This window comes from Hipposideros armiger, unplaced genomic scaffold, assembly GCF_001890085.2.
Source record: "Hipposideros armiger isolate ML-2016 unplaced genomic scaffold, ASM189008v1 scaffold_62, whole genome shotgun sequence".
Taxonomy (NCBI): domain Eukaryota; kingdom Metazoa; phylum Chordata; class Mammalia; order Chiroptera; family Hipposideridae; genus Hipposideros; species Hipposideros armiger.
Window position 1 is genome coordinate 1,584,255 of NW_017731412.1, and position 10,977 is coordinate 1,595,231.

Genomic DNA, 10,977 nt, shown 5'->3' on the forward strand with positions numbered 1-10,977 from the left:
CATATGGCCTGAGGGATCCTCGGAGAGAAAAGAATTGCCAGGTTATAAGGGCTTCTTCTGACTCCGCTGGAGACGTCATTCCTGTTTCACCTTCTGGGAATGAGGCTGCCCTCTGTGGCTGGCCCGTGGGGACCCTCCCTGCTGGTCTAGAGCTTTCCTACCTGCCTCCTGAGAAGCTCCAGGCTCTTTTTCACATCCTCCAACGCCCATACTGGTGTATCCATCGCCCCCCCCCCCCCCCCCCCCCCCTTCCCCTCACTCTCTTCCAGCACCCCAAGCTGAGCTCAGTGCCAGCCCCCCATCCTTGTGTCCTCAGCACCCTTGTTGACTCACAGGCCTTTACACTCACAGGGCAGCTCAGCTCCAACGTGAAACCCAAGCCCCAGGTCTACTCGGCCCTCTTAGACAGTGGCTGCCAGGCAGGCGAGCACGCGGCCTGCTTCTCAGAGCTACGGAGGAATTTCGTGAACATGCGCCCAACCAAGCTGAAGAACCTGATTCTGCTGGTGAAGCACTGGTTCCGCCAGGTGAGGCCACCAGCCAGGGTCCTTGCTCCAGGCGTATGACTGTTTGTATTTGTGCTTCCATGACAATGAGCCTATTTTCTTAACGTTTAGCTGCCATTTGTGTTTCTCTTTCTGGGGTTTGCCTGTTCATATCATTTGTCCATCATTTTTCTGCTGGGTTCGCTACCTGCCTTCTTCTGGCTGTTTGTTGGAGCTCTTTATATATTCCGGGTGCTGGTTTTTATTTGGTTGATCTAATGCAAGGCGCTTCTCCCAATCTGTGGCTTTTACTTTGTTTGTAGGTCTTTTGTCACAGAAAAGGTTTGACTTTGACTGTAATCAGATGTGTTCATCGTTTTCTTATGTGACTTGTGGTTTGTGAGGCTTCTTTAAGGAGCCTTTGCCTAGTCTGACTTCCTAAAATTATTCTCCCATGTTTCCTTCCAAAAGGTTTTCAGACTTTCTTTTCATATTGAGGGCTTTGAAACTGTCTGAAATGTTTTCTGTACAGTATAAAGTAATGGCGAGTTTGTACACCTCCCAAGTCAGCCTCAGGAATACCCCATCATGCTGTTCATGCTACTGATAGACTGCTGTGTATTGGGGAAGGGGTGACTAAAGGGAACAGGCCATCCCAAAATCTTAAGTCACGTGGCTTGTCCTTCTGTTGAACCATTCATCCTAACACAGGTCTGGTATGCAGAGATCCCGGATGCCAATTCGTGGTCAGCCACCCACTTGCTATGTGACCCTGGGCAAGTTCTGCTGTGCTTCTACTTGGGGGATAGGTGACAGTCTCAGACTATATCTGCTGGCTTCTCTCGGACTGCTCCCCGTTCCTGGGGCCTTGACCCTCATACCTTCCCTCCTCAACCAGAATGTGAGACAACCACACTGCTGAAGCCCCAGCTGTGAGGGCCAATGAGAAACACCGAGTTGCTCTTGGAACATGCTTGGAACACAGCACCTCGTCCCAGGCTCAGCCTGTTGGGTTGTTCCTCCCCCCATCCCCCCCCACCCCCAGAGACTGAGAGATCCAGCTAAGTCCTACTGAAAACTAGCTTTTCTCTCCCCTTAATCCTGAGCCCTCTTACAGGTGTGCTCACAGAAGACGTGGAGGGAGATGCCCCCAGCCTACGCCCTGGAGCTGCTGACCATCTACGCCTGGGAGCAGGGTTGTGGGAAGGATGCCTTTAGCTTAGCCCAAGGCCTCCGAACCGTCCTGGGCCTGATCCAACAGTATAAGAGCCTGTGTGTTTTCTGGACCATCAACTACCACTTCAAGGACCCTGCAGTTAACAGGTTCTTGCAGCACCAGCTTGAGAGACCCAGGTACCCCCTAGGACCCCACCACCTGCTCTCCTGTGCCTGAGCCATGGGGACATAATTAACAATGATAAAACAGGTCGTATTTACCGAGGGCCAAAACCAAATGCTACATGTGCACTTCCTCATTCAGCGGCTTTAGCCCCAGATGAAGTCAGAATCACTTGGGGGAGTTTAAAATATATATATTACATGTTTGGGGTATGAACTTTTAGTGACATATGAGCATGCCCATCCCAAGTGCACATTTTGGCGACTTTCTATGAAATAAACATGCCTGTAAAACCACCACCAGATCAAGGTAGAATATTCCAGCACCCCAGGAGCTTCCTGTGAGCCCCTCCCAAAAGTCACCCCATTCTGACTGTTGTCATTACCATTCTGTTTTTAAATTTTATTTATTTATTTATTTATTTATTTATTTATTTATTTATTTTATTTTATTTTTTTTTAGCTGAGCCATCCTGCCACCTGTTGGCAGCTCAGAGGCTGCTCAGCTCGGGCTGACTCGAACCGCTGTTGCTCAGAGCTCAAACTCTTGAGCGAGCTCTTAACCAACTGAGCCACTCAGCCGGCCCCTTAAATTTTATTTAAATGGAATCATACCGCATGTACTTTGGCATCTAACGTCTTGTTTCAGCGCTGAGCCTTTGAGATTCATCCATACAGTTTTGTGTAGTTGTGGTTCATTCTCTTCCATTGCTGAATAGTATTTCGTTGAGTGAATTTATCACAATACGTTTTTTTGGGGTTTTTTTTAGATTTTCATTGGGGAATTGGGGGGATGGGAACAGTGCTGGGGAATTGGGGGAAGGGGAACAGACAAGTGGCTGTTGTTTTGTTCTTCAGTCTAGTTGTGGAGGATTTTGCTTCACTGGCCCAAGTTGGCACCATCATTGCGCTCTTCCCGGGCGAGGCAGATCAGTCGCCGGCTTCTGGACAACCGCTCACTGCGGCTGCTGGCCGCTCACGCTGGCTGCTGGCTACACACGGTAGCCCATGGCAACCCACTGCCACAGGGGCTGCAGCCTACGCCATCGCCAGCGACTCACGGCAGCCCAGCTCCAAGTTGAGCTGTTGTTCAGCATCTTAGCTGTGGAGGGCAGTGTCACTGGCCCTCATATGTGGGATCCAAGCCGGGGCCCTCTGGCGTCCCAAGCCAGTTCTTAACCATCGCGCCACTCGGCCGGCCCCACAATACGTTTTTTATTCTGCTCATGATGCACATTGGGGTTGTTTCCACTCCTGGACTATTACAAAGAGGGCTGTGAAAAACGGCCTTGTATTTCAGTGCGTCCGCATATGTGCTGGACTTATATCTAGGAATGAAATTGCTAAGTCATAGAGTGACTCAGAGATACCAAGGGTGGGTCTTGGTGTCTTGCGATTCTAAAGGGCAGATAGAGTTGAGGACCGTTGTTCCCATTTAATCTCCACCACAGCCCATCAAATCAGGCATTGTTGTTATCCTCATTTTGAGAATGGGAAACTGAGGCTCAGAGAAGCAAGTCCTCTGCCTCAGGTCACACAGCTGGAAAATGGCAGAGTTGGAATTGGAGCCAGGTCGGCTTGACCCCAGGGCTCCGGATCTTGACCATGTTGCTAACCAGAATCTTCTTATCCCTCTGGATTTGCAGGCCTGTGATCCTGGACCCAGCTGACCCCACGTGGGACGTGGGGAACGGGGCTGCCTGGCACTGGGATCTGCTGGCTCAAGAGGCTAAGTCCGGCTATGACCGCCCGTGCTTTCTTCAGGCAGCAGGGGGCGCTATGCCGCCCTGGGAGGTGCCAGTGAGTGAGGGCCTTCCAGGATCGTTGGGTTTTACACCTAATTTATGTGCTCAGGGTTTCCTGAGCATCTCCTGTACCCTGGGGGCCCTGAGGGTGTAGAACAGACTGAAAAAATGGGGACTGCAGGCATGTAAAACAATTGAATTACCAAGCCAAGCCTGTGTCTTCGTGTAGTTATTGTCGGCTTCCCAAGCTGTGTCTGCCCAGCACAAGGGGACCTTTTTATAATCTCTCCCCTCCATAAGGGCACCATTTTCTAATCTGCACGAAGGCGCCATACGGGCTACCTCCCACTTCCGCTCTCTAAGCCTCAGTCAACCTGACTATACAATGGGAGTGAGAGAAGGCACACGGAAACCCCTGCCTGTGTAAGACAGCTCCTTCCGCAAACTTCCAGGGCCTCCCACGCGCCCGGTGCTCAGGTTTGGATCACCACATCCCGCAAGACCCTGTCCAGAAGACCCCCAAGGACAGCGGCAGTCTGGATGCTGTGCACCCAAGGACAGGGAGCAGGCAGCCCCCGTTCCCAGCTCCTGCCCGCTCCACACCTGGGATGGTCTTGGATCTGTCTCAGATCCCCGCCAAGGAGCTGGACCGCTTCATCCAGGACCACCTGAAACCAAGCCCGCAGTTCCAGAAGCAGATGAACAAGGCCATCGATGTGATCCTGTGCTGCCTCCGCGAGAAATGTGCCCACAAGGCCTCGAGAGTCAGCAAGGTGAGCCAAGCAGACGGAGACACCGCTGAGACCGTTATTGGGGGTACCACAGTGGGGAAGGGAAGGAGTCACAGCAACGCAGCTGAGGACAGGCAGGGGAAGTGGACATCCCCGGAGGGTAGTGTGCTGGCTGGAGGTATATATTTAAATGCCAGCTTTTTTTTTTTTTTTTTAATGATACAATTTTTTTTAAACCACTACTACCGTAATCAGATCACTTCCCTTCTCAGCTCAAAATCCTCAGGGCCTGTAGGACCTGGCCTTGGTCTCTCTCTGACCACTTACTCCATACTGGCCATCTATCTGGCTGCTTCTTGAACTCATCAGGTACACATCTCCACTGCATCTGCAGACCCCATTTGGCCTTGGAACATCAGTTTGCAACCTGTGGTGTAGAGGTGCAATCAGTGGGTGCTACAGATGTTTGGCCAAAATCTTTGCTCACTGTCCCCACTTCACCCCCCAACCCGCTCCCCATTATCTGTTGCCACATATTGTCTGACTTTTGCAGGCTTCGGACCAGAAGGCAGATACAGGCAGATACAGTCGGATTCTGCCAGGCTTCTAACAGTCATAGGCCACAGGGTTTGTTCGGTCTGCGCCTGTCATGCTGCCCCCAAACCCAACAGCAGTGAGAGCAGTATCAGGTGGGGCTGCTGGTGGGGTCACAGTCCAAGGCTCCGAGAGAGTCGCTGGTCTGAGATGTTCTTTCCTCTACAGGGAGGCTCATTCGGCCGGGGCACCAACCTCAGGGGTGGCTGTGATGCTGAACTCGTCATCTTCCTCAACTGCTTTGAAAACTACAAAGACCAGGGGGCCCTCCGTGCAAAGATCCTTGATGATATGCGGGCACAGCTGGAATCCTGGTGGCGGGATCCAGTCCCTGGCCTGAGCCTCAAGTTTCCAAGCCAGACGGTGCCCAAGGCTTTGCAATTCCAGCTAATGTCCACGGTCTTAAAAAGCTGGATGGACGTCAGCCTGCTGCCCGTCTTTGATGCCGTGGGTGAGGGGTGCCCAGCCTGTGCCGTGTCTCCAATAGGGATCCTAGGGGACCAGGGAAATAATGGGGTGCTTGCAATCCTTTTTGTGATCCTAATTCCCCTACTTCGTTAAGCATTGAAAACTACTGTGAGATACCTAAAGTAGTCATCATTATCAGTTCTTAACTATTTAGTGCTTTTCAATTTATAAAAGTTTTAATTCTAAAATGTTTCAAACATACAGAAAACTATAGCCATCACACACCCATGCACACCAATTATGATTTAACAAATGTTAACAATTCTCCATAGCTGCTTGGGACTTTTTTCCCCTCATCCCCCACTACGGAATTATATGTTGAAATTTCCTTCTTTATTTTGAAGGGTTTCCTTTATGGTTAATTTTCTAGCTTTTTGAGCTGACTCTTAGCTTAGTAATTATCAGTCTTAATAAATGCAATTAAGGCTAGACATTCCCTCTAAAGTGCCACTTTAGGGCCACAGCAAATGTTTTAGATGTATACTTTTTATTAGCACTCAGGTCTTAATATTTTATAGTTTTAATTATGACATTATGATTTGTTCTTTCATCCATGAATTTTTGGAAGTGGGTTTCCAAATGAATGTTTTGGGGGTTTGTGTGCTTTGGGCATTTGTTGCTTTTTTTCTATTTTTTCAATTAATTTTTCCTGTTACAGTTGATATATAATACAATATTGTATTAGTTTCAGATGTTCAACATAGTGATTAGACATTTATATTTTTACAAAGAAAATATCCCTGTGTGATATCAATCCTTTGGAATTTGTGGGCACTTCCTAAGTGTCCCATGTTTGCAAAGAATGCACGCTTTCCATTGTTGAATGCAAGCTTCTCTATAGATTCTTTAGATGTAGCTTACAATCTTTGTTCAGATCCGTGTTACTTACTTTCTGCTTATTTGGTCTATCAATTTATGAATGGGGTATCTTCAAGTCTCCTGCTCTGAATGGAGATTTGTCATTTTTTCCTTGTAATTCTGAAAAGTTCTGGTTTTAATATTTTGAGACTATGTTATTAAGAAACGTGTAAGTACATAATTACATTTTTTTCTTGGATTGTTCCTTTTATCATTAAGTAATAATTCTCATTATTTCTAATTCGTAGAGTTGTACTGGTCTTTCGAGAATGTTTTTCTGGCATTCTAACATACAAGACACTAACACTAAGGAAGATTCTTTTTTTTCTTCATTTTTTTTAACTTTATTGGGGAACAGTGTGTTTTTCCCAGAGCCCATCAGCTCCAAGTCAAGTTGTTGAGCCCGTCAGCTTCAGTCTTAGTTGTGGAGAGCGCAGTTCAGCTTCAAGTCCAGTCGCTGTTTTCAATCTATTTGCGGGGGGCACAGCCCACCATCCCATGCGGGAATCGAACCTGCAACGTTGGTTTTAAGAGCATGCCCTCTAACCAACTGAGCCATTCGACTGCCCACCAGCAGCTCAGCTCAAGTGGTCTTCAATCTAGGAGGGCGCAGCTCACTGGCCTATGTGGGAATCGAACCAGCAACCCTGTTGCTCAGAGCTTGCGCTCTAACCAACTGAGCCACCCAGCTGCCCCGAGATTATTATTTTTTTCTTTTGTTTTTTTATTTTGTTTTGCTTTTGTTTCTTTACAGCCTGTGCAAATTAAAATCTATGAACATAATTGGCAATATTTTTTCCCCTCACCATTGCTTCTTAATTTCCAGTTCTTCCTGCTGCATTCATTTCCTTCTTACGAAAATACATCCTGTAGTACTTTTTCAGAAAGGTTGATGAGTGATCAGTTTTCTCAGGCTTTGTCTAAAATCCTTTCTGTTTCAGCTTCACTCTTGGAGGAAATGTTGGACAGTTGTTTTCCTCTGTTTATGATGTCTTCTGGCCTCTATGGTTGCTGATGAGAAGTGGGCTGTCTGTTTATTTCATTGTTGATGATGATAATGATGATGATAATGATGATGATGATGATGATGATGATGGTGATGATGGTGATAGTGGTGGTGTGTGTATGTGTATATTTTCTTTTTGGGTAGCTTTTAAGACTTTCTCTTGTCCATAGTATGCTTCAGTTTCTGATATATCTGTATATAGATTTTTATTATTATTATTATCATACTGTTTGAAATTTGTTGTGCTTCCTGAATCGGATAACTCAATTCTTCCTTTAGTTTTGGGAAAATGTCTCCCAATATCGCTTGGAATATTGCCTCTCCCATGTTTTCTCCATCCTCTGCTTCTCGAACTACTGTTACATCACTTCATCCTCCATTTCTCTTCACCTCTCTCAGATTTCCCATCTCTCTATCTGTCAGAGCTGCCAGCTGCTTAGTTGCTCAGATCTATCTTCCAGTTTACTCTCTTCAAATGTGTTTAAGCTGCTACCTATCCTTAAGTTTTAATAAATCCCAACGACTTTATTTTTCACTTGCAGAAGTTCTATTTAGCTATTTCTCAAATCAACCTGTTATTTACTCATAGGCTCCTATTCTTTCACTGTGGTTTCAGTCTCTTTTATCTCTTTAATTATTTTAAATATGCTTGTTTTTGTCTCTCAGATTGTCTTATTTTCTCAAATTCCTGAAGTGTTCATTCTCCTCTTTGTTGTGTTGCCTGAGTCTCCCTCAGGGTGGATCATTTCCTCATGTGGTTTGTAATTTTTTATTGTGAGCTCATCTCTGGGGTACGTGAAGCATTTTTTTTTTTAGCTGAGCCATCCTGCCACCTGTTGGCAGCTCAGCGGCAGCTCAGCTGGGCTGGACTTGAACCGCTGTTGCTCAGAGCTCAAACCTTTGAGCAAGCTCTTAACCAACTGAGCCGCTCGGCCAGCCCTTGGGGTATGTGAAGCTTTTATATCCTTTCCTTTTCCTGTGGAAGTTCCTTCTGCTCTCTGTTGGAGAAATATCCTCAGGGCACCATGTTTTTATTTTGCTTCTAGCTGAGCTCCAAGAGTTTCACTAATTCCTAGGCCAGTCTTGCATCAATTTAATAGCCTGGGATTTCCTTACTATGCACATACTGTTAATTTGGATCTCACATCTGCATTGGGATCTCAGTTTCTCATGGGGGAACTTTTCTTCCCACCCGCTCCCACCCAGAGCCCTGACAGCAAGCTTCGTTGAAGCCTCTGTTAGTGGGTGACCTAATTTTAATCACTTTTCATGGAGAAGGCATTTATTCCAGAGTGCCAGCCTTATGAAAGAGAAGGGTGGGACTCATTCCAGTTTCTTCTCTATGCTTTGTTTTTCTCTTCTGGGAGATAATATTAATAATAGCAACAGTTAATGCTTATTGAGCTTTGGTCTAAGCACTTTATATGTAGATTTCATTTGATTCTTACCATAGGCTTATGAGGTAGATGTTATTTATTATCTCCCTTTTATAGATAAGAAAACTGAGACTCGAAGAGGCAAAGTCACACAGCTAGGATTTGAATCCAGGCCTCTCTATCTCCAAAGCTCATTGTCTTAACCACTTTCCTACACAGCTTGTTTGGGTTCAAGATTACCCACCTTGCAGAGTTATTGAATGGGTTAGTGAAAATTACTGAAAAGCGCCCAGCACATAGTTGGTGCTAAGAAATAATAATAGTCCTGATTGTTATTCTGTGTTATAGATTGTGTGTGATTGATGGCAAGGTTGCATAATTAATGTTAAAATATTAAAGGCTGGAGAGTGGCTGGGTTGGGAAATGCTGCTGTCTCCAATTAGAATTGCGCACTCAAAATGTTTCAAACATCCACAGGACAGCTCAGCTCTGGCGCCAAGCCTGAGCCCCAGGTCTACTCAACGCTCCTCAACAGTGGCTGCCAAGAGGGCGAGCACGTGGCCTGCTTCTCAGAGCTGCGGAGAAGCTTTGTGAACATGCGCCCAGCCAAGCTGAAGAACCTGATTCTGCTAGTGAAGCACTGGTACCATCAGGTGAGGCCTCCATACCCACTTGCTTCTCCCAGGAAGCAGTTGCTGTCATGGCAATTGCGTCAGCCAATCAGCTCCTCCCCTATGCAGACAGCGCCCCCCACCCCCTTCGCTTTTTATTGGCCATCCCAAGCGGAATGCCCTCCTCCTCCTCCATCCTTCATATCCTGCTCAGACATGGAAGCTCCTAGCTGAGAGAGAATCTTGTCTTCAAAAAAGTCAAAGAACCTCATTACTTGTGGGGTTCACAGCCCCTCTCTAGCCACCTGTTTCTCTTCTCTCCTCACATGGCGAATGCTTTCCTTGTTCTTTCTCACCTTCAAGCCTTTGCTTATACTGTTCCCCAATCATCATCATCTTTGCAAGTTGTGCTAAATCCTGAGCATTCTTCAAAGCTCCCTCACTAAACACTTCTCTGGGTGCCAGCTCGCATTCGTGCACTCATCTATTCAACAAACATCTACTGAGCGCCCACTGTTGCTAACTGCTGTGATGGGTGTTGGGATACCAAGATGAATATGTTGCAGCCCCCATTCCTGTACATCTACCCCATATACCCTTTGAGGAAAGACTCTAGGCAAAGACCAAGTCTGAGCTTCTTGGTCTCACTGTGTAACCTTGGACAAGTCACTGTTCCCCTCTGGACCTCAGTTTATCCACCTGCAAAATGGGAAGAGTGAGCCAAGCCATGCCTAAGGTTCCATTCTTTCTGTGGTTTCATTTTTTATATACCCCGCCTTCTCCATGTGCTTAGCACCTGACACCCACTGATTCTTTGATTGGCCTTGGGTGATCTAGGTTGCAGCTCAAAACAAAGGAGAACGGCCAGCCTATGCCTCCCTGCCCGCAGCCTACGCCCTGGAGCTTCTGACCATCTATGCCTGGGAGCAGGGCTGTGGAGAGGACCGTTTCAACATGGCCCAAGGCCTAAGGACCGTCCTGGGGCTTGTCCAGAAGCACCAGCAGCTCTGTGTCTTCTGGACAGTCAACTATAGCTTTGAGGACCCAGCTCTCACAACGCACCTTCTTGGCTAGCTTCGGAAACCCAGGTGCAGACCCACTACGTCATTTCCTGCCCTGCGTCATCATTCTCTTCCACTGTCACCCTGGAGTCATTGTATCCAGGAGGGGGTCCAGGGTGGGGTTTGGGTGCCCCAGCTCTACTCCTCACTCTGCTTCCTTCTGGACTCTTCGCTGAGGAAGCACGGACATGGAGGCCCCCAAGGAAGCCAAGGCCAATTTCCTGAACACAATACAATACCGTATCTCAAATAAAGGGCCACCCAATAGCAGGGACCCGACTGCACTTGGGCAAGATGGGGGCAGCCCTAAGGTCCTGACACTCTGTTCCCTCTCCCCAACCCCCATGCCCCTTCCCCGTCTCTCCTACTGCCCCGCTCCTTCGCTGGTTCCCACCTTTCCCACCTGCCTGTCCACCCACTCTGCCCCCCAGGCCCCTGGTCCTGGACCCTGCCGACCCCACCTGGAACGTGGGCCAGGGTAGCTGGGAGCTGTTGGCCCAGGAAGCGGCAGCTCTGGAGATGCAGGCCTGCTTGATGGGTACAGAAGGGACGCCTGTGCAGCCCTGGGATGTGATGGTAAGAGGCGGGTCCTGGAGGCGGCGGACACTGTTTTTTTTTTTTAGCTGAGCCATCCTGCTACCTGTTGGCAGCTCAGCGGCTGCTCAGCTTGGGCTGGACTCGAACCGCTGTTGCTCAGAGCTCAA

At 47.8% G+C, this 10,977-nt stretch overlaps 1 protein-coding gene across 1 annotated transcript in view; it reads left to right on the forward strand.

Annotated features, from left to right (window-relative positions):
- LOC109382229 (2'-5'-oligoadenylate synthase 3-like) overlaps positions 1-10,977 on the forward strand; it is a 43,815-nt gene that overhangs the window by 4,422 nt on the left and 28,416 nt on the right. Inside the window, 8 exon segments of the mRNA XM_019641576.1 lie at positions 352-527; positions 1,603-1,838; positions 3,470-3,623; positions 4,021-4,341; positions 5,062-5,344; positions 9,079-9,254; positions 10,050-10,300; positions 10,705-10,849. Coding sequence (XP_019497121.1) covers positions 352-527; positions 1,603-1,838; positions 3,470-3,623; positions 4,021-4,341; positions 5,062-5,344; positions 9,079-9,254; positions 10,050-10,300; positions 10,705-10,849 — 1,742 coding nt within the window.